Source organism: Vipera ursinii, assembly GCF_947247035.1.
Source record: "Vipera ursinii genome assembly, chromosome: 4".
Classification (NCBI taxonomy): domain Eukaryota; kingdom Metazoa; phylum Chordata; class Lepidosauria; order Squamata; family Viperidae; genus Vipera; species Vipera ursinii.
Genome location: NC_139514.1, coordinates 12,604,088 through 12,627,923, shown reverse-complemented (window position 1 = coordinate 12,627,923; position 23,836 = coordinate 12,604,088). Strand labels below are relative to the sequence as shown.

Sequence of the window (23,836 nt, the reverse complement as noted above, 5' to 3'; positions counted from 1 at the left end):
GATTTTTAAGACAAGCAAATCACAACCATTTATTTGTATTTGCATACCTACCGGTATCAAGTTTATAGTGGTATTATGTAATACCAGACGGGGAGTGTGCTGCCACCACGTGGCTGTTTTGGGGAAATTATGCTATCTTATCTAGGTTAGCCAACTCCTCCTTCCCTATGACATGTTTCCTCCTTCTCCTGATCATGTGCCTCACACCCCTCCCCTTTCTGGCATGGACTTCCTCCTTCTTCTCCCTGGGGACTCTCCTCCTCCATAACCGGCAGATACATGTGCTCCTCCATAACCGGCAGACACACGTGCAGACACTGTGAGTCGATACTGTCTTTTGACCTTGGAAATATCGTGCGTTATTATCTAATACACCTCATCTGCTGTAATCTACTCTGCATGCAAATAAAGGTATTTCTGGATGATAAAAGATATTTTCATGAGTTCTGCTATCTGGCAAGAGTTGTTATCAATGATAGAATCCACATATACAGACCAGTACAGGGATCTTAGCAAGGGGAAAAATCATTATACGACAGCTTGATCCAGAATAAGCTATGCTATCTAGCTTTTTTTTTAGTGTGTTGTGTGTAATGCGTTGTTTGGCCATAAAATTACTTTCCAAAAAAATCTGGCTATGTTTCTTTTAAGTCTGCAACCCTTTGGACTTCAGCGTTTTCTGGAAATAAAAGAAGCTCCCATATCAGGCTACAGGGACAGCTGTTGACATACAAAATTTAATCATTACCACGGAAAAAAATAAGTTACTATTTTGGCCAATTGTATTGTTTCTTCTGGAAAGACCATTCTTCAAGAGTTTCCTTCTAGTGACCTAGATAATCAGCAGTTATCTTTTTCTCCACTGAATACACTTCAAAAGCAATTTTTTTTCAATTCACTATGCGTACCAGCTGTAGCTCAGGATTCACATGCTGTTGTAGGACTTTCACAAATGACATAGGGTCCTCTTTTATTGGCACCCTGCAGACCAAAATGAGAACATATTAGAAAACATTACCCTTCTGACAACTTATGACACACGGTGAAGCATATTTTTCAGTACAGTAATTGCTTCTTAAAGATATGATGCCAAATGTAAAGTTCATCACCGTCCTAACCATATAGTCCACATCTTTGCAGGTTATTAGTAACCCATATTTACTTTCTTGGGAGGGAAACATGATATATAGCAGTGTTCCTCAACCTTGGCAACTCTAAGACATGTGGACTTGAACTCCCAGAATTCCTTAGCCAGCATACTGGTTAGGGAATTCTGGGAGTTGAAGTCCACATCTTAGAGTTGCCAAGGCTGAGAAACACTGGTCTATAGTGATGTAATTCATAGAAACAGATAACATGCATGGGACCAACTAAATTGTTATAAATTAGAAAACTTTGCTTGTCCAAGCTGAATTAGGATTTTCCATTAAGCCTGGTTTTTTTAAGCAATGTGATTTTCAGATAAGGATAATTTTACATAAAGGACATTTCACGTCTTCTGAAGACTTTTTATTTTCCCTGGCTTTTTAATTGGTTTGTAATTGTATTTGTTTGTAAAAGGCTGCTGTGCTGCTATCTAGTTTACAGTATGCCATGTTTTTATTTATTGATCCAATTTATATGGCCGCCTATCTGAACAAATAACTCTGAGCAGCAAGCAGAATTAAAATAAAATAAAAACAATTCTAGACATTACAAAAATTAAAATACACAGTAGCCAAGTAACAATTTTGTATTTTACTTGATTTCACCTATATGTTTTTATTTAGAATGTATTTTTCGTATGCGTCATGCCGAAACCGCACCCACCCCATTGCTGGCAATGGGAAAAAGTCGTGATACATCGTGACACGTCACGTGAAGTTGTGAGTTTGACACCCCTGGTCTAAAGCATCTGCCTTTGGTGATCAGTCATGAATTTCACTGATAAGACGCAAATTCCCGCTGGAGCCAGAACAACTGATTTCCATGTTAACTTTCCAGCCCCAACAAAGAGGAAGTCTTCTAAGAATCAGAGGGAACCTAAACACGACTGGACTTCCTTAATTGATGAAGCTGGTCCAAGCAATGATAGTTGTGTAAGATGGCAGCTCAGATACACCAAAGGGTTTGGAGTTTCAATAATGTAGCTACGACTGCCATCTTGATTTTTATGAGGGACCTTCTTTCTGCAGACCCTTCACTCTTGTTGTGCCAACGCAGCATGAGGGCTCTTAAGTAATAAGATAGATAAGATAGATAACCTTTATTGTCGTTTTTACTGTGGGCACAATGGCATACATTAAAAATGAAATTTAGTTACTTGCTCTCAAAGAGTACACATACAGAACACACATTTAAACGTACTATATACAACGTATGTATAGACCTACACCCTTACATATAAGCAACATATTAATCACTGTCGATCTTGAATACATAACGGAAGGAGGAAGCTTTAGAGTTCACAAGGTTAATAACATATGGAACAAAACTGTGAGTGAATCAGGATGTTCTGCTTCAGATACCACGGAGCCTCCTCCCAGAAGGTAACAAGGAAAACAGGTCAGGAAGAGGATGTGCAGTGTCCCAAACAATCTTGCAGACCCTGCTCAAGCAACGCTTCTCTGCTATATCCTGGATGGGAGGGAGGGAAATGCCAATGATCTTTTCAGCCATCCTCACCACTCTGCACCGCCTTCCTTTCTGAAGCAGTGATGCTTCTGAACCAGCCTGTGATGCTGTATGACAGGAGGCTCTCAACTGTCCCCCTGTAGAAAGTGGTCAGGACAGGGGAAGGAAGATGTGCTTTTCTCATGTGACACAGAAAACGCGAGCACTGCTGTGCCCGCTTCACCAATGTCTCGCTGTTGAGCGACAAGCCAGCCTACTTGTTAACTGCACACCCAGGAATTTGATGCTGGTAACCATCTCCACAGGTGAATCATCAATGCACAGAGAAGTGTGGCTGTGCCTGCTTTTTCTGAAATCGACAATGATCTCTTTGGTTTTTCCAATGTTTAAAACTAGGCTGTTTTCCTTACACCAGTTCACCAAACCCTCAACCTCCTTGCGGTAAGCACCCTCATTGTCATCATGAACAAGCAGCAGCAGCCAAAAATAATGTGGCTGGTTAAATGTGGTGGGTCATCCTGCCATACTGGAACAAGAAAGCCAGGCCCCTTTATCCAGCGTACAGCCAAAAGCAAGCAAACAGCCAATCCTGCTCCTCCTAAAATTTACCACAATATCTATCTTATTTAGAATCCTAGGTGTGAAATGCTTGATAAGTGCATATTAAAAAGGTCAATTAAAACGCCTTGAGGAACGAAGAATTCAACATAGCTCACATTCTGGGATACTCAACGTGAAAATTCATGGGACTTCCTACTCTTCTCAAGCAGTTCACAAAATTATGGGTCAGATCTGTGTGGTTGTAACTACACAGGATGAGCCACCTCTCCAGACGAGTCTCGCTGATTATCTTCATATTGCGCAAATCCCTGAACCAGTCCCCAGGGCTCACTGGAGAACACTGCAGGAAAAAATGAAGAACAAAAAGGTACAAAGACATCAGTAACTGAAAAGATGCTGTCAAATGAAAAGGAGGTCATTTCCAAGACCTCGAAGGAAGTACGTTCTGCATATAACATTGCATGATCCACAAAAACAAAGTTCTGGGAACTTAAAGAACAGCAGCAACTCAGAGAGAGAGGGGGGGGAGGGATTTTACTTTTCAACAAGAAAAATAAGAGAAAAAGTATTACAGGCAATCATCAATTTACAACCTTCATTTAGTAATTGTTTAAAATAACAATGGCATTGAAAAAAAATGATTTATGACCATTTTTCACATTTAGGACTGTTGCAGCATTCCGGCGTTCACATGAAGAAAATTCAGATGCTTGGCAACTGGATATGACGGTTGCAGCGTTCCTGGTGTCATGCGATCACCTTTTGTGACCATCTGGCAAACGACGTAAAATGGGGAAGCCAGATTCACTTAACAACTGTGTTACTAACCTAACAACTGCAGTGATTCATTTAACAACTGTGGCAAGAGAGGTTGTAAAATGGGGGGGGGGGGAAACTCACTTAACAACCCTCTCGCTTAGCAACTGAAATTTTGGGCTTTAATTGTGGTCATAAGTCAAGGACTGAAAGGGACGCGGGGCTCAGTGGGTTAGGACGCTGAGCTTGTCGATTAGAAGGTCGGCAGTTTGGTGGGTCGAATCCCGAGTGCCACGTAGCAGAGTGAGTACCTGTTACTCGTCCCAGCTTCTGCCAACCTAGCAGTTCGAAAGCACGTAAAAATGCAAGTAGAAAAATAGGGACCACTACGGTGGGAAGGTAACAGCATTCTGTGCGCCTTTGGCGTCTAGTCATGCTGGCCACATGACCACGGAGACGTCCTTGGACAAGCGCTGGCTCTTCGGCTTTGAAACGGAGATGAGCACCGGCCCCTAGAGTTGGAAACGACTAGCACGCATGTGCGGGGGAACCTTTACCTTTACTTTAAGTCAAGGACTACCTATATACCACCTCAACAGCTGAGCCCTATTCGATTTCACTAACAAAGCCAGAAGTGATTCTGTCCTTATAATTTTAATGTAGGATAAATGCGGGAAAGTGAGGGTGGGGCCTCCTTACTTCCTAGCCTAGCGCCTTAAATACTAAATGAATACTTTACAGGTTTCCCACCACCACTTCTTCATTTGATAAGGAATTTCACACAGCTTTTACAGAAAAGATCCTTCTCTCTGCGGTTCCCTCCCTCTGCAATATCAGGTGAGATCCTCCCACACCCTCTTGGCCCTCTGAAAGGGCCTGAAAACACGGCTCTGCTGATTGGCTCAGAGGCCAGATGGGAGCGTTCCACGTTGCAGGTGGTTCGCAAACTAGGAAGATCCCACCTCCACCTTCTTTGCATAGTGGTTTCTAGTTTTTTAATGCTTGGTATTTTAATGTTTTTAGTGATTTAATATTTTCCATTTTCTCATTTTTACAGTGTTGAAAACCTCCCAGGTTTGCTCAACAGTGAGATGAGAGGCATATAAATTTAATAAATAAATACATCTGCCTTTGAACTGTGGTGCTGGAGAAGACTCCTGTGAGCCCCTTGGACTGCAAGGTGATCAAACCGGTCAGTCCTAGAGGAGATCAACCCTGACTGCTCTTCAGAAGGCCAGATCCTGAAGTTGAAACTCAAATACTTTGGCCACCTTATGAGAAGGAAGGACTCACTGGAGAAGAGCCTAATGCGAGGAAAGATTGAGGGCAAGAGAAAAATGGGAAGACAGAGAATGAGGTGGCTGGATGGAGTCACTGAAGCAGTAAGCGTGAGCTTAAAAGGACTCCAGAAGATGGTAGAGGACAGGAAGGCCTGGAGGAACGTTGTCCATGGGGTCGCGATGGGTTGGACACGACTTTGCAACTAACAACAACAACAAATACATCTGAGGAGGCAGAATTCAACAACAGAAAGTAAAATGGAAATTAAGCCTGTGTTACTTACAGCCTCATTCTGCATGAGGATTTTCTCTGAGGAGACCATACGTCCAGTCAGGGATGCTTGGCATCCAATCTGCAACCCCCAGTTTTCTAATTCGAAGCGAGCGTCTTTATTTCTGAAAGAAAATGGCAACCCTCAAATCAATTGGACCAAGAAGCCTTTCTATACTTTCCAATTATACTGATCTTCAAGCAAAGCCTGACCAGTTTCATCTTTAGTGAGACTTATCAGAAGAACACAGCAAGATTTTGTTTTATGACATTCAAGCACTCCATTGGGAATTGAACTCATGGACCACTGACTATATGTACATATATCAGGAAAGAATATATGGAATATATCTAAATAGTATATATAGTCCATCTTCCCTTAAGCTCTCAGAAAAAGAAAAAGAGATACAGACATTACATTATACCGGGGTGGGCAACTATGCTGGGTTAGGAATTCTGGGGGTTGAAGTTCACAGGTTGTAGAATTGCCATTGTTGCCCAACCCTGCATTATGCCATGTTCCTACACACAAGCCTTCTCAGATTCCCCATTTTAATGCACTACGGGTTTGGTGGGAACCATGACATCAAATGATGATGATGACGACAACAACAACAACAACAAGAACAACAACAAAATACAAAGACCTACAAATAGAAATAGAAAGACTGTGGCAAAGGCAAGGAAGGGTAGTACCAATAGTAGTAGGCACCTTGGGTGCAATCCCAAAACAACTGGAACACCACTTGAACACCATTGGCATTGACAAATTCGCCATCAGTCAATTGCAAAAGGCAGCCTTACTAGGAACTGCTTCCATCGTGCAACGATATCTGTAATACCATCAATTCAAACATCCACATCTGCCTATCCCAGATCCTTGGTAAGGACTTGATAGGTAGACAAAAATGTCAAATCCAGTCTGATCATCTGGCTGACTGTGCGATGAATGATGATGATGATGGAAAGGACCTTGGAGGTCTTCAAGTGCAACCTCCTGCTCAGGCAGGAAACCCTATACCATTTCAGACAAATGAATGTCCAGTCTCTTCTTAAAAACTTCCAGTGTTGGAGCATTCACCACTTCTGGAGGTAAGTTGTTCCACTAGTTAATTGTTCTGTCAGGAAGTTTCTCCTTAGTTCTAGGTTGCTTCTCTCTTTGGTTAGTTTCCATCTGTTGTTTCTTGTCCTGCCTTCAGGTGCTTTGGAGAATAGCTTGACTCCCTCTTCTTTGTGGAAGCCCCTGAGAGATACTGGAACACTGCTATCATGTCACCCCTTCTCTTAATTAAACTAGAGATACCCAATTCTACCAACTGTTCCTTATATGTTTTAGCCTCCAGTCCTCTAATCATTTTTGTTGCTCTTCTCTGTACTCTTTCTAGACAATGAATTTAACAATTAACAATGAGTATGTTAATTATCATTTCTGGCTAGGGATGAGCAACTCTATCCATTTCATTCTTCTCAGTTTGCCAGTTTTGCAAATTATCATAGTTCAGTCAAAGCTTCATTTTTGCGATTCTACTACATTTGGTGTGTAGTGCTTTAGCATTTTTTTCAATGTTCAGACACGGCATTTTTTTACCATTTTCTTCAAACACATGTTTTTGTTTTGCAATTCTTGAGGTTGAAATCCATAAGCCTAGTTAAAGGGTAAAGGAGTCCCTGTGGATTTTACTCCACTAGTCATTGCCAACTAGAGGAGACGGTGTTCATCCCCATTACAAGGCCACTGGGCCAGTGCTGTCTAAAGACATTTACACAGTCATGTAGCCAGCATGACTTCACAGAGAGCTGATGTTCCCATCAAAGTGGGACCTATATTAATTTGGAAAAAGAAAAAGAAAAAGGGAAAAAAACCAAACCTCTTACATTGTATGTTATATGTTATTGATGACATCTTGTGGCGAAATCTGGTACAGCAAGTAAATTTCCTTTTTCTGTTGTGAGAGCTGACTGAATAACAGAGCTGTCCTTGAAGATAAGTGTAGGAACACCTGGCACTGAATACAACTCTTCAGGAGGTGGAAAACCTTTGACTATTATTAAAATAGCCTCCATGGAAGATTTAACTGCAAACAGCAACGAAATGGATGAATACATCCCGCCACTTGATTATAAACTGATACTGGACACGATCTTGGCAATGACAGAGCAAATTAAAGCCAAGCTGCAAGAAAAATCTGACAATTTAAAGCCACCAAATCAAACTCTGACTTTAAATGAGGAAAAGATAACCCAAAACCAAATAGAAGAAGTGGAAACTAATACTAAAATAGGAGATTTCAAAGAACAACAAAAGCAACCTACAGAAAGTCCAAACTTCAATAGCAACTACAAAACCTACAAGCCAAAAAAGAACAGCACCGGAAGAAAGTAACACCAAGGGTGAAGACACTAAAGGCCTTCAAATACACTATATTGAGAATTCAGTTAATCAAATTACAACCATAATACCAGCTACTACCTTCTACCTAACCCAGATAGAATTGGAAGAACAAAAAGATTTGACTGATTTAATGACAATTATATCACCCACCAAAAACCGAACTACCAAAGCAAAAATACAATGGTTACAAAGGGGACATTTTCCTTGCAAAGCTGACATTTGGATACCCTCCCTGGATTCAAATAAGGGGTATAAGAAGAAAGGAAGATACATTTAAGAATTTAAAGATACCAAGAGCGAAGCATGATTGGCACAAAAGGAAGGCAAGAGTTAGATTTAAAAGACTGAACTTGTTTCTCTTTTGGGATTCCTAAAGATAGACTATAAAAATATCTTTCTATGGATTAAAGGGAATCTCTAAAAAAATATCACTGATTTTACATTTAGCTTTTAGATTTGTAAAGGAAATATAACTCCGAACTATATTATAGAATTTGGAATGGCATATCAAAAGATAGTATTTTAATAATTGATGTACGGTTAAGATGCCTTATAGAATATTCAGTGGCTATTTTTGAACTCTAGTATAGAATCTAGAATTTTATATATGAAAGATACCATTTTAATAATTGTTGAACGGTTAAGGCAAAAAATATATTTCTAATAACTGGTGATTTGCTAAGATGAAAATTAGACTTTAACGGTAAAACATAAGAATGTTTTGTAATGAACAATATAAGTTTTGTAGACAAAAGAATTTTTATTGAAATAGGGAATTGTGGGTTACCCAAAATTAAGCTTTTTTAATATACTATAGGCTATTCTAGAATATCCTATTGCAATTAGATAAAATTTAAAAACAGGATATTGATATGTATTAGTGAAAATATATTTTGAATTTTGTTGATTGACTAGGTTATAACTAGAAATATACTAACTTGCTTATTTTGACTATGTAATAACTAAGGGAATTAGAGGGGGTATCTCTGTTGATGTAACCTGAACTATTTACAAAAGGTTATTTCTTATTTTAATTACCCAACCACACTGTTTCACAAATACATGTATATGTAAATATTAAAAATCAATAAAACTTGTATATATATAAAAAAGTGGGACCTATTTATCTACTTGCATTTGCATGCTTTCAAACTGCTAGTTTGGCAGGAGCTAGGACAGGGACACGGTGGCTCAGTGGGTTAGGACGCTGAGCTTGTCAATCAGAAGGTCGGCAGTTTGGCGGGTCGAATCCCGACTGCCGCGTAACAGAGTGAACGCTTGTTACTCATCCCAGCTTCTGCCAATCTAGCAGTTCTAAAGCATGTAAAAATGCAAGTAGAAAAATAGGGACCACTACGGTGGGAAGGTAACAGCGTTCCGTGCACCTTTGGCGTCTAGTCATGCCGGCCACATGACCACGGAGACGTCCTCGGACAAGCGCTGGCTCTTCGGCTTTGAAACAGAGATGAGCACCGGCCCCTAGAGTTGGAAACGACTAGCATGCATGTGCGGGGGAACCTTTACCTTTAGGACAGGGATGGGACCTCATCCCGTCGCATGGAGCTTGGTCTCAAACCTGGGCTACCAGCTTTCCAGACTACAAGCCAAGTATCTTAACTGCTGAGCCACCCTCCATAACCTCAGAGGACATCTAAATTGGGGTAGGGTTCTTTATAAGTAACTATGGCCAGTCCTAGTTTATCTTGAAGAAAATGGCAGCTGGAAGAAATACCAGTATTGCCAGAAATTTAGAAACTTGTTCATCAAAATGCCTGGCACAGATCTGGCTTCATTGTCAACCATACAAGATCTCAGAGTGACTTTGGGGGTAGTCTCTGTTTCAGTCCAACCAGCCAAGCAGGGTAGCTGTTTACGTAAAAAATAGGAAGGACTCCCTACATAAAGTATGCCATTTTCACTTCTAAATTAAAAGTGAGCATATACCTAATCAATAACATTAATTCAATCAGTTAAATAAATGAACAAACAAATAATAAGACATTTCCGGAGAGTATTTTTCAATTCTGAAGGAATTGGTGTGAAACTAGTCATTTGTGTTTCAGAGTAGCCCTTGTGTCTGAAAACTGACGATACTTTAACTCCATCTGGTGGTTAAAAATAAAGAAGCAAATCTGTAAAAACTGAATCTTGAATTCGGTGAGACTTAGCTTGGCAGGAGACACGGGTGATTTTGCTCCATCATAAAAACCTCATTGTTGAGGTTGCGTGCTGATTTTTTTTAAACATCTAGTCATTTGTCATGTTATGTCAGTTCAAGCAGGATATAATCATGACTCTTTCCCAAAACAAGATGTGTTAGCTGTTCTTATACTTATTAACATACTTGTAAATCATTTCCCCATCTGGATCCCTTCCAGGACCACAAACAAGGAGAGGCTGCAGTAGGCCTTGGAAAGCAAGTCATGCTGTTGTACAAATCAGTAATGGTCAAATTTATCATTGCCAGGGATCAGATAGATACGCAAATTGCGATAGAATGGAAACGCCTTGTTTTATATCTTGATGCCCTCTTAAATATCCAATTACCCTAATGAGCAAAAAAAATGGTCTCTGTGTGTGTATATATATATATATATATATATATAAAGCTAAAGGTTCCCCCGCACATGCGTGCTAGTCCAAGAGCCAGCGCTTGTCCAAGGACGTCTCCGTGGTCATATGGCCAGCATGAGTAGATGCCAAAGGCGCACGGAACACTGTTACCTTCCCACCGTAGTGGTCCCTATTTTTCTACTTGCATTTTTACGTGCTTTCGAACTGCTAGGTGGGCAGAAGCTGGGACGAGTAACAGGCGCTCACTCTGTTACGCGGCACTCGGGATTCGACCCACCAAACTGCCGACCTTCTGATCGACAAGCTCAGCGTCCTAACCCACTGAGCCACCGTTCCATATGTGTGTGTGTGTGTGTGTGTGTGTATATATATATATATATATATATATATATATGATAGATAGATAGATAGATAGACAGACAGACAGACAGACAGACAGATAGATAGATAGATATATGTCTTGACGTATTCGGGTCTTTTCCCATGTAGGATTGAGGGTGTCTTGGCGACATTTCGACGAGGTCCCACTCGTCATCTTCAGGCTGGTGTCTTCGGCTTCGTGCTTGTGGAATTTATGGAGCCTGCTCATCACAGTCAGATGTTTGACAGCAACCAATCTTGATAGAACATTACCTCTGAATATCGTCAGCAAGTCTTGACAGCTGTTGATGTCTCTGTTGTGGGGGCAAGTGAGTGTGTTGGGCGAGATCTCTCATCAAGCGAAAGTCTGAAGTTGCATGTCTGCTAAGCCCTAACATAAAAAAAATGGGGAATACTTTTACTAAGCACTAAATCAGTATGCAGCACACAGGATCAAAAGAATGGTGAAAACCAAGAAGCAGAGATATTGTGTCATTACAGTCCAAACTGATCAACCAGAGGTCTTCCCACTTCAAGCTTAGCTTTCAGTATTTTATAACTCCCCAGCCAGAGGATATTAGAGATAAAAGGCGAAGCCCTACTCCTGATGCTGATCCAAAAACGCTTTGCTAAAGCCTACCTCCAGTCTGGCCTGGAATTTTAGGGGTCTCCTATACAAGTGTTAACCAGACCTGATTTTTAAAATCAGGTGCATGCTGTAACGTAGCTGAGATCTTCTCCCTTCATCTGAGAGCTCAGACCCAGATGACTCCTCCATAGTATCTTCCCAGTCACACATGAGTAAGGCTCTTAATTCTAATGTCACAGCAAGCACTTGTCCACCTAGCAAATCCCTTACTCTTCATAGATCATTTGAGGTCTCACATGGTCATAGATAGATGCTGGAACAAGAGATCTCTTGATTAGAGGTCTAGTAAATCACCTGCAGGGAACTCTCCAAGGTGCTGATCCTGCTTGGGGATCAGGAGAATATTTGTAGTTCGGGGCTGAAGCTGCTAATGTTACCTACTCTGGGTAATAAAACATCTGCAAGAAAAAAAAAACAAGCTTACTCAATGGGCGCTTTTTGCCAGAAACCAGGATTTAAATGCCTGAAATTGGCAAAAAAATATAAAAAAATCATGATCAGATGACTGTGGGACACTGCAATCAGCCATAAAGGTGAACCGGTTGCCAAGCAACCCGAATTGTGATCCTGTGCTTTCTTTATAGTCTGTCTATATTCTCATATATGTGTCTCAGGATAATGTTGCAAAATCCAATCTGGGTCAGTCACCGGGACCAGAGGTGACTGACCCAGACTGGATCATATCTAGATACTTTTCAAACTTTGATTTGACCAGAAACGTCATCTCTAATTTTTGAATACCGCAGAATTGACTAAAGACAAGCTCAGAATGCTAAAGGCTGTTTGAATGAGCCAAATTACATTGGTTTACCTGTCATGTAGCAAAGTTCTGGGATTAGATGCACCACACGGGGCTCAGCAGAATGGCTGCCTTTACTCTTCAGTTGGCTAACAAGCACTGGTTGATTCAGATCAGTCAAGATTATATCGTATTGCTGTTGATAGAAATATAAGGTCAGAAGAAAACTAGTCAGCTCCATTCCAAATCCCTGATGCTATAGTTCAGTGTGCATCAACCTTAGCAACTTTTAAGATGTCTGGATTTCAATTCCCAAAATTCTGGGAATTGAAGTCCAGGCATTTTTCACTGTTAACAGAACATGTTGTTTTCCTAAATACTTAATATGTTTCCTAAGTACTTAATATATTGCCTTAACTTGATTTCTCTTATATTTTTATAGCTATTTTCCTAGGATTTCTAGGTTTGTGCAGTACTCAAGATCTGAACACATAAGGTTGCTTTAAAGTGTGTAAGAGAGCTCCTGAATTACCTGTCTATCTTTAAAGAAACTGTCTTTTCCTATGATAATCTGATTGGCTCTTAGCAATTCAATAATTCTAAGAAAACAATGAATGATTAAAGATTTGAAAAAAGATGTTAGGAATTCTGAATATAGCTAGTCCTTGATTTACAACAGTTTGTTTAGTGACTGCTCAAAAGTTACAACGGCCCTGAAAAATGTGACTTATGACCATTTTTCAGTTATGATCTCAGGAGCATCCCCATGATCATGTGATCAAAATTCAAATGCTTGCCAACTGGTTCATATTTATGACGGATGCAGTGTCCTGAGGTCATGTGATCATCTTGTGTGACCTGTCAATCAAAGTCAGTGGGGAAGCCAGATTCACTTAATAGCTCTGTTATTAACTTAACAACTGTGGCAAGAAAGGTGGCAAAATGGGGCAAAACTTACTTAACACATGTATCATTTAGCAATAGAAATTTTGGGTGCAATTGTGGTCGTAAGTTGAGGACTACTTGTTTCCACTTAATACAAAGCAATGCATAACCCAATATTTTCTAGATCTGGCATTTTTATCCACCTATCTGCTATCCTTCAGATCTGTTGAATTATAACTCTGGGCTAATGTGTGACCAGTTTGGGAATGCTAGAAATTATAAGTCAATACTCTATGTACAAACATTGGAGCATAGTCTTCATGCAATATCCAGATTCACAATTACCTGTTTGTAGTAATCCTCATAAGAGATTTGAGTGCCATCACGTTTCTGGAATGTATCTGTTGGTTTTATAGACCACTCAATATCACCAATACGATATGTTTTGTTGTTGTACCTGAAATGCCAAGGAAAAAAAATAAATCTAAATATTCTATGTATTCTCTAATGTGCCCTGACATAATTCTTTCTTCTACACACCCACAAAAATCAAATGAATGGTAGGTCATTAAGTATGATAACATATAGGAGTGTAGAGAAAATTCCCGTTCTTTTGTGAAAAAAAACATGCTGCCACTTTTCAGGAGAGACAAAGCATAATTAGGCATTATAACTACTTTGATTTATGTTTTGTTAATTTGATGGTCCAGATTTTTTTAAAAAACAGATTTTTATTTATTAGCCTTCTCATATACTTATGAATAAATTTGGTAAATAAAATGTATATAATTTCCTACTATGAAGTAATTAAAAAATTATCCTTGTAGATATCAAAATAACATTATAAAAGTATTATTTACATTACAAGGGATAAAACAGCATCACTAAAACAAAATAAAACCAGCCAAGATTTATTTTTTTCCCACTGCAGGAGAAAAACAGTTCTAAAAACAGCAAGAAGAAAAAAATAATAATGTCTGCAAATAAAATGGTTATAAAAATAGATTTGCCTCTTCCCAACATTACTTCTTAGCTTAGAGTGGTCAGTAAAATTTCTGGATCATTTGCAAAGAGGGTGAAATACTTTTCAAACCCAAATTAGCATTGTTGTAAGCATGAGATATAGTAATAATAAGTGGGCTTATCCAAGAAAGACAATGAGAAAAACTTAATTTCTGTTCTTAGAATGTGAATTGTAGTACCTTGGTTAGTTGAAAGAATTTAAAATGCTAGTAAAATAATAAAATTGATGTGATTTGACCAGGTTGAGGAAAAGTTGATGTATTTGTTGCATATTATATTGTTTATTTGGCAGACAGTATTACTTTTATATTGTTATTGAATTGGAACGAATGCTGCTTAAGAGATAATTTTATGACTGAAGCAACACATAAACCTAAGGAAGAATCAATCAATCAGTCTGGCCAGCCAATCAAGTGACTTTGGGCAGCATACAACAAAACAAAGAAATTAATATTATTAATATAAAAAAACTTTAAAATTATAAATAGTACAAAACACAGGGGGAAAAAAGAAATTAGGTGAAGAAGAGGTATTAATTACCCAGAAGCCATCTTAGTATGTCCCCAGATTCCTATGTAGGTAAATTCTAAAAGCTGCAATACAAAACTACTAAATTTTTTATTTTTATTTTTTTTATTTTAATTCCATTTATATCCCGCCCTTCTCCGAAGACTCAGGGCGGCTTACAAGCTTAGCAGTCAAAATTCTCTTAAATGGATGAAGTTAGCAACTGAAGTGAACATGAAGTTACTACTGTTTAAAAAGATGCCACGGTTTCCAAAGGGGTAAACTGTACCTTGTAAGAACAATAAGCCCCACCAATTCCTTCTCACAGTTTTCTGCAAAACGTGCCCTGTCTGAATTATTATACAGATTAGTCATGAACTCCAAAACATTTTCACTGCAAAGGACTTTGTGGCTCACATCTGCACAGAGCATGACTTTGTTCTCAAAGTGCCCAACGGACAAGGCAAATCCTGGCCACAGTGTCAGCCTAAAAAGGGAGGGGGAAAAATTCCGAGTTAGTCTATTTACACAGACTCTGAGCGGCAGGGAGAGAACAGAAGAAAACATTCATAGACATGCAAAGTAAAAAAAAAAAAAGTGAAGGATGAAACATTCTGAACTAGAAAACAGGCATCTAGAAACACACTGAAACTACATTTGCATTAAGAAGAATGTCACGAAATCTAACACCAACGTCACTCTCTTCTTTGAGCACATGAGAATCAAACACAGATGGCCAAAGGAGCCGTAACTTCCTTAATGTAGTGGAGCCTTAATGTAACTGCAAGGTTGGGGGGGGGGAAGGCCAGGGCCCTCTTTTGCAGGGGGTTTGACAGGCGAGTCAGATGGCATGTTGGCAGTTGCTCTCATTTGATTGTTTGGAGTTTATGAGGATTGCCTGTTCTGTTTTATACGAAGAGTTTTACTACGAGTATAGGTTTATATGGGGACGCGGTGGCTCAGTGGGTTAGGATGCTGAGCTTGTCGATCAGAAGGTCAGCAGTTTGGTGGGTCTAATCCCGAGTGCCGCGTAGCAGAGTGAGCGCCTGTTACTCGTCCCAGCTTTTGCCAACCTAGCAGTTCGAAAGCACGTAAAAATGCAAGTAGAAAAATAGGGACCACTACGGTGGGAAGGTAACAGCGTTCCGTGCGCCTATGGTGTCTAGTCATGCCGGCCACATGACCACGGAGACGTCCTCGGACAAGGGCTGGCTCTTCGGCTTTGAAACGGAGATGAGCACCGGCCCCTAGAGTCGGAAACAACTAGCACGCATGTGCGGGGGAACCTTTACCTTTACCTTTTTATGACTCCATTAGACACAGTGGTCCAGGGATAGAGTAAATAAATCAATTAATAAGGGGAGAGAGAAGTATTTGTAGACATTATTATTATTATTATTATTATTATTATTATTATTATTATTATTATTATTATTCCAGTTGCTCACAGTCAGCCAGATGTTTGGACTGGATATGGCATTTTTGTCTACTTATTGCTACCCAGGCAAGCCAAAAAAATTGGAAACTCATGCCCTAAGCAGTTAAGCATATCATGTGGATCAACTCAGTGTGGTTTATGGACTGAGAAAACTATATTCATTAGTTAAACAATGGATCAAGTCACTTTAGCTAATGTTATGCATGTACAGGTAGTCCTCAACTTACAACAGTTCATTTAGTGGTTGTTCAAAGTTACAACGGCACTGAAAAAAAGTGACGTATGGCCATTTTTCACACTTATGACCATTGCGGCATCCCCATGGTCATGTGATTTACATTTGGATGCTTGACAACTGATCACCTTTATGACAGTTACAGTGTCCTGGGGTCATGGGATCCCCTTTTGTGACCTTCTGAGAAGCGAAGCCAATGGGGAAACCAGATTAACTTAACAACTGTGTTACTAATTTAAGAACCACAAATGTGGCGGGAAAAGTCGTAAAATGGGGCAAAACTCACTTAACAAATTTCTCACTTAGCAACATAAATTTTGGACTCAATTGTGATCATACGTTGAGGACTACCTATATAGCTTCTGGTTCATTTTGAATTACTTCTCATCCATCAGCACAGCTTACCTCACAACGTTAGGCTATGAATAATTTATGGATAAAACGGCATCAATCAGATTAATGGATAACTTTGGGGAAAAAATTCTCAACAATGAGCTCTTCATAGATAAAATAACTTAAATTTGCCACAGAAATATTTAGGCGGCAAACATTTCAAGATGAGCTAGCCGACTCACTTGTGTTGAGGGATTTCCACTGGATCAGAAGGACTGTAGAAGTTTCGTCCAATCTGATACATTGACAGCTTTTGTAAAACCCTGGTATTAAATATAAATATATATATATTGTATTAGTGTACGGGAGCAAACATTGTTATCATTGCAGCACTGATAAATTGAAACATGCACATTTTGCAATCTAATCAGGTATTTAAAATAAAACGTTAATCAACGATCCCTCATCAAACTCGACTGCTAGAAGGTTTGGCCCGTTACTTTTCAATATTTTTTTACCAATGACTTGGATGAAATGATAGAGAAAACGCAAGCAAGTTTCTGTTTTGCTAGCCACTCTTAATAAAAACTGTTTTAGTCTTCTTGTGGAGTTGATTTCCTGGTCTAGGTCTATCTGGGTAAGGCTGACTTAAATCCTGCAAGTCTGATTGTGCAGTACCTCCTCCCACTTCTTATACTGAATTAGGGAGGTACCTGTGTGACTCTTTTCTGTCTAGTTTTATCTCGGACACTTGCAAAATGGAACTTGTACATTTCTGTCAAGGTCATCTTCCTTACTATCTATCCAAGAGAGGGTGGGGCAGGCTTTCAATACCAGAGACCTCTCAAAAAGGGGATTTATGATTCCAATCTGCATCCTATATAGGCTCTGCTGCAGACTGCTTCAGGTGAAAAATAATCTCCTGATCACAAGGAGAAATCATTCCAATTTCTACTTTAGTGTGTCTAGTTCTAGGTATTGAATCATGATTCTTCTAGTCTAGTCCAACACCTGCCCAGAACAGGAGTCCTTATACCATCCAGGACAAATGGTTGTCCAATCTTTTCTTGAAAACCTCTAGTGAAGAGGCATCCACAGCTTCAGGAAGCAAGCTGTTCCACTGGCTAACCAATCTTACTGTCAGGAAATTCCTCCTCATTTCCAGGTTGAATCTCCCTCTGATGAGCTTCTACTCATTGCTTCTTGTCCTGCTTCAGGTGCTATGGAGAATAAAGAGATGCCCTCTTCTCTGGACAGTCCTTCAACTATTGGAAAGCTGCTATCACGTCTCCCTGAGTCTTCTTTTTGTTAGACTAAACATGCCTAGTTGCCTTAAACGTGCATCGTGTGATTTAGCCTCCAGACACCTTAGGATATTTGTTGCTGTTCTCTACACCCTTTCTAGGGCCTCAGCATCTTTTTTTGAATCATGGTAACCAGAACTGGACACAGCATTCCAAGTGTGGTCTCACCTGTACAGTATAAAGCAGTGCTTTCACTTCCCAGCATCTTGATGCTGCCTTACTGTTGAGGCAGCCTAGAACTCAATTGGCTTTTCTGGCAGCTGCAGCATACTACTGATTCGTATTTAAGCGGTGATGCACAAGGACACCTAAATTCCTCTCACAGTTACTACTGTTGAGCCAGGTACCTCCTATTCTGTACCTATGCGTTTGATTGTTCCTGCCTGAGTGCAAGGTCTTACTTTTAGCACCCTAGAATGGCATCTCGTTGCACAGAACCCCATACTCAAGTCTCTCATATGAAGGATTCCGAGAAATTGAACAGGTTGAAAAAAAAAGCTAACAGAGATGAATCCTGGATTAGAACTTATCATACGTTCTCTCAACATAGTTTAAAGGTATTGGCAAATTGTAGCCCACAAGAAAAACCAAGAGATTGGATAGTGCAAGATACAAAAATGATGGACAAAGTTGAGAAGGTAGGCTTCCCTTCGGTGTTGAGAATAACTTTCTAACCATAAGAGCAACCCAATAATAGAACCAATTACTCAAAGAGTTTGTGAGCTCCCCCCGATTTAGTTCTGAAGAAGCTTCTTGGGTGAGAAGTGAAATGTTTTCAAGGAAAAAAAGAAAACCCAAAAAATCCAATTGCCTTTTGGAAAAGCACTTTTGGGACAACCATGTCCTGAATGACTTGAGAATCTCCATAGATATATAGGGTGATGTGGTGGCTCAGTGGTTAAGACACTAGGCTTGTCAGCTGGAAAGCCAGCAGCCCAGGTTCAAGACCTGAGCGCCACGTGACAGGATGAGCTCCCGTTCCTTGCCCCAGCTCCTGCCAACATAGCAGTTCAAAAGCATGTAAATGCGCATAGATAAATAGTTACCACTTTGGTGGGAAGGTAACGGTGCTCCATGATGGCATGCTGGCCACATGACTGTGGAAATGTCTTTGGACAGTGCTGGCTCAATGGCTTTGACACAAACATGAGCACCTCCCACTACAGTCAGCAACAACTAGTGGAGTAAAATCCGCAGGGACTCCTTAATCTATAGATATTTAGGGGTTGGAAGCAATATAGGAGAAGTGCTTTAACTTCTATTTCTGCCTTGCAAAATTTGAAGAAAGGCCAATATGAGGGACTTGAATAAGAATTTAGTCTAAAACTGGGACTTCCTTCTCTCTATACCCCAACCCCCCCAAAAAATAAAAACTCACTTTTTAAAGAGGAGGTTTAAGAACTGTATGCATATAGGATTGCTTGAAAATAGCTGGTGAGTTAATTGGATTGTTATCTTTACACTATCGCCTCTTCGAGTTTCACAAGATAGTTCTGTGACCTAAGAGGAAGAGAATATGTAATTCAAATTCAATTGCAAAAGATCTTACACAAACCGTATTATAGTACAATTCATTCCAGGTAGTTGCTTTCCAATAAAAGCTTGTAGGGCTTTAAAAAAAACACCCTTTTATGAAGAGGAGAATTTTATCTTGCCGTTAAATAAAGCAAAGGTATGTGTGCCAACATCACTCTGTGCCAACAATGAGTAATGAAAGATAAAGGTGAGGGTTTGAAATTGAGCTGATTCAAGAGCCAAAATATATCATGGATTATGGGACAAAAGCAGAACAATCTCATCTTTTCATGCTTCTCTTCCCTTCAGAGTGTACGATGAGTACTTCAAAGAATTCTTCTGCTGTTTTATAATTAACTACAATTATAAAACAATGTTGGCTTTACCTTATGTATTTGTTAGGGTCGAGTAAAAACATGAAGCAAACTGACCAACGGACTGAACTTGTTTAATGCTGTGAGTGTCAGCACTGGAGCCGAAAAACAAGGTGTAGGATGATACACAGCAGAGTATGAAGGGAAGGGAAATGGAGAGGGCAAAAGATGAAGTGTCCTGAATTACATTTCTTCTGTCCCTAGAGCAGGGCTTTTCAACCAGTGGTACGGGTACCACCTGTGGTACATTGGCACCTAGCAGGTGGTACGCGACCATTCTAGAGAAGTGGTAGCGGGGGAGGGGAATGAGCTGAACCGGTGGTAGCACTGCACAAGCCTGAGCGAGAGACTGCTGGAGCTCCAGGGCTGTCAGGGCTCAGCGGAAGCGCCAGGATCAGCGCCAGGATCCTGCTGGAGCTCGGCGCTGATCCCAGCACTTCTGCTGAGCCCGGAAGAAGTGCCGATCAGCTGGAATGTTGCAGCATCTCCAGGGTCTTGTGATTTACATTCAGATGCTTGGCAACTGTCCCAGGGTCACGTGAAGTGACCAAAACCTGCTGCAACCATCCAGCAGAGGGGGGGGGGGATAAAAACCAAACACCCCCCACCCCACCTCTGCTGCCAATCCTTAACAGAAATGCTCACAACAATGAAAACCTCGGACAGGAGGAAGAGCACCGCCGGGCGGGCAGGCAGGTGTTCTGCTCGGCTGTGGCTTGGGGGGGCACTTTTTTCAGTGCCATTGTAACTTCAAACAGTCACTAAGCGAACTTTTGTAAATCGAGGGCTACCTGTACTTCATCACTTTTTTTCCTTTTTTTCCCTTTTGGTCATCAAGTTTTTGACACCTTGCTAGGTGACTGGTGGTACTCGGATGTTGCCATATCATAAAAGTGGCATAATGGGTGAAAAGGTTGAAAAGCCCTGTCCTAGAGTATGTGCTTCTCTGGCAGGACAGGATTAATTTCTTTCTGTTTAGTTAGGTTACAGTTAAGTTTGGCAACCCTGACCTTTATGACCAAAGTAGGTGCAGCATGTTCCCTTCATAAAGAAATGTTCAGGGATTATTACTTACTTCTCCTTTCCTCTCTCCTTACTTGCAGTTACAAGCACGGATGGGAAAGAAAAGGAAAGTGTCTGGCTCGAGGTCAGTGACCACCTCATTGTGATTATCAGGGACGTTAAGCTCATTCTTGTATAGTTCTTCTGTGTAATTTTGCCACCTCTTCTTAATCTCTTCTGCCTGTTAGGTCCCTGCCATTTTGGTCCTTTATCATGCCCATTTTTGCATGAAACGTTCCTTTCATCTCTCCAATTTTCTTGAAAAGATCTCTGGTCCTCCCTATTCTATTGTTTTCTTCTATTTCTTTGCATTGTTCATTTAAGAAGGCATTCTTATCTCTTCTAGCTATTCTTTGGAATTCTGCATTTAATTGGGCATATCTTTCTTTTTCTCCCTTGCCTTTCGCTTCCCTCCTTTCCTCAGCTATTTGCAAAGCTTCCTCAGACAGCCATTTTGCTTTCTTGCATTTCTTTTTCTTTGGGATGGTTTTGGTTGCTACCTGTTGTACAATGTTGCGAACCTCTGTCCATAGTTCTTCAGGCACTCTATCAGATCTACGGTAATTCCTTAAATCTATTTGTCACCTCTACTGTATATTCAACAGGGATATGATTTAATTCATACCTGACTGGCCTAACGCTTTTCCCTACTTTTTTTAATTTAAGCCTAAACTTTGCAACAAGAAGCTCATGGTCTGAGCCACAGTCAGCTCCTGGTCTTGTTTTTACTGACTGTATAGAGCTTCTCCATCTTTGGCTGCAGAGCATATAGTCAATCTCATTTCTGAAATACCCTTCCATTTTTGTGCCTACAATAGTCTTACTGCCACCAACACATATAAATTCAAGGCTCTTTTTTATGGAGCACAGCTGTTATTTGTGTTGTAATCATATACTTTTTTTACACGTTTATTGGATCTTGCAGCATTGGATAAAGTTTAGAAAGATAAATACAATAAAAAAATATTTTATTGAATGGCAAGACAGATTAACTACATGGATAGTTTCCCACAGAGCCACAAGGTTACTGATTGAGCACAGGACGACAGTAAAGGCCTGCCTAGTGGGTGTTCATCTTTCAAGAATTGCCAACCTGATGCTCTCAAGCAGAACTTGAGGGCAGTATCAGCCCCTGCTTGTATTGGTCATTAAATTGTATTAAGAAGCAGAAGATTTGTCATCCTGGAGACAGAATATACCACTATAATCTCATTATTCATGTATTTACCTAAGTCCCTACCAGAGCCAATGGGAATGAAAGTACAAAGTAGCCCTCGACTTATGATTGTAAGGGAGCCTGCTATTATGGTCCTAACTTGTGATGGTCGTAAAGCAGTTCACTCGTGACTGATTCGATTTTACAGCTTTTTTTACAACAGTCATTAAACAAACAGTGCAGTCATTAAGCAACCTTTTGTTCACTGCGGGGGTGGGGGGGGGGTTCGCCAAAACACTGATTTTCAGCAAAAATATTGTAGATCGCAATCACGTAATGGTGCAATGCTACAAATGACTTAAAATGAAGGCAGAGTACCCCAAATACAGTTGCGTGACCATGGAGCGGGGAAAAGAGTGGCCATTGGATGATCTCTGGCGGGCTCGGGATAGGGGTTATTCCTCTATCCTGGTCCTATTAGATCTCTCAGCGGCTTTTGATACCATCGACCATGGTATCTTGCTGCGACACCTCCAGGGGTCAGGAGTGGGAGACACCGTCTTACGGTGGTTCTCCTCCCTCTTGGGCCGTTCGCAGACGGTGTTGGCAGGAAGACAGAGGTCAACCCCGAGGCCCCTTGATTGTGGGGTGCCTCAGGGGTCAGTCCTCTCTCCCCTCCTGTTCAACATCTACATGAAGCCACTGGGTGAGATCATATGTGGTTTCGGAGTGAGGTATCATCAATATGCTGATGATACCCAGCTTTTCATCTCCACTCCGAACCAACCCAGTGATGCCCTCGACGTGATGTCCCGTTGCCTGGAAGCGGTACGGATCTGGATGGGGAAGAACAGGCTCCAACTCAACCCGACCAAGACCGAGTGGCTCTACGTATCGGCATCTCGTGTTGTCCAAGATTCACCATCTTTGGTTATGGGGGGAGAGGTGTTGCCTCCCGTTGATAGGGCGCGCAACTTGGGGCATCCTCCTGGATGCACGACTCAATTTAGAAGACCATATAGGGGTCGTGGCCAGGGGGGCATTTGTCCAGGTTTGCCTGGTGCACCAGTTGCGCCCCTATCTGGACCATGATGCCTTACGTACGGTCACTCATGCACTCGTTACTTCCCGTGTAATCACTGCAACGCTCTCTACATGGGGCTGCCCTTGAAGGCCACCTGGAGGCTTCAGCTGGTGCAGAACGTAGCCGCGCGGGTTGTGATGGGAGCATCCCGATACTCCCATATTACACCCCTCCTGCATGAGCTGCATTGGTTGCCGGTTGTCCTCTGGGTGAGGTTCAAGTTGCTGGTTCTTACTTATAAAGCCCTACATGGCTTAGGTCCGGGATATATGCAGGACTGTCTGCTGCCAGGAACGACTTCCCATCGCCCTGTGCGCTCACACAGAGGGTCTCCTCAGGGTGCCGTCGGCCATACAATGTCGACTGGCGACCCCCAGGGGGAGGGCCTTCTCTGTCGGGGCGCCATCCCTCTGGAATCAGCTCCCCCGAGAACTTCGGATGGCCCCAGATCTCCGGTCCTTTCGTCACGACCTAAAGACATACCTTTTCCAACTGGCTGACCTGGACTGACTGACGTTGGGGGTTTTAATTGTTTTTAATTTTTACTGGTTTTAGTGGGGCTTTGTAAAATTTAATTTCTTTTAATATTTGTATTTATTGTTTTTATTGTTGTTTTTATTGTTGTTAGCCGCCCTGACTCCTTCGGGAGATAGGGCGGCATATAAGTCCCATAATTAAATTAAATTAAATTAAATTAAATTAGAACCAGATTATGAATATCTCTT

At 40.9% G+C, this 23,836-nt stretch overlaps 1 protein-coding gene across 1 annotated transcript in view; it reads right to left on the bottom strand.

Moving 5' to 3' along the window:
* PIWIL4 (piwi like RNA-mediated gene silencing 4) overlaps positions 1-23,836 on the bottom strand; it is a gene marked incomplete at its 5' end in the record, with an annotated part of 54,524 nt that overhangs the window by 10,560 nt on the left and 20,128 nt on the right. The window contains 9 exons of the mRNA XM_083362596.1: positions 909-981; positions 3,330-3,514; positions 5,495-5,606; positions 11,081-11,198; positions 12,268-12,391; positions 13,426-13,537; positions 14,900-15,097; positions 16,859-16,939; positions 19,299-19,420. Coding sequence (XP_083218722.1) covers positions 909-981; positions 3,330-3,514; positions 5,495-5,606; positions 11,081-11,198; positions 12,268-12,391; positions 13,426-13,537; positions 14,900-15,097; positions 16,859-16,939; positions 19,299-19,420 — 1,125 coding nt within the window. The remainder of the gene's footprint in view (positions 1-908; positions 982-3,329; positions 3,515-5,494; positions 5,607-11,080; positions 11,199-12,267; positions 12,392-13,425; positions 13,538-14,899; positions 15,098-16,858; positions 16,940-19,298; positions 19,421-23,836) is intronic.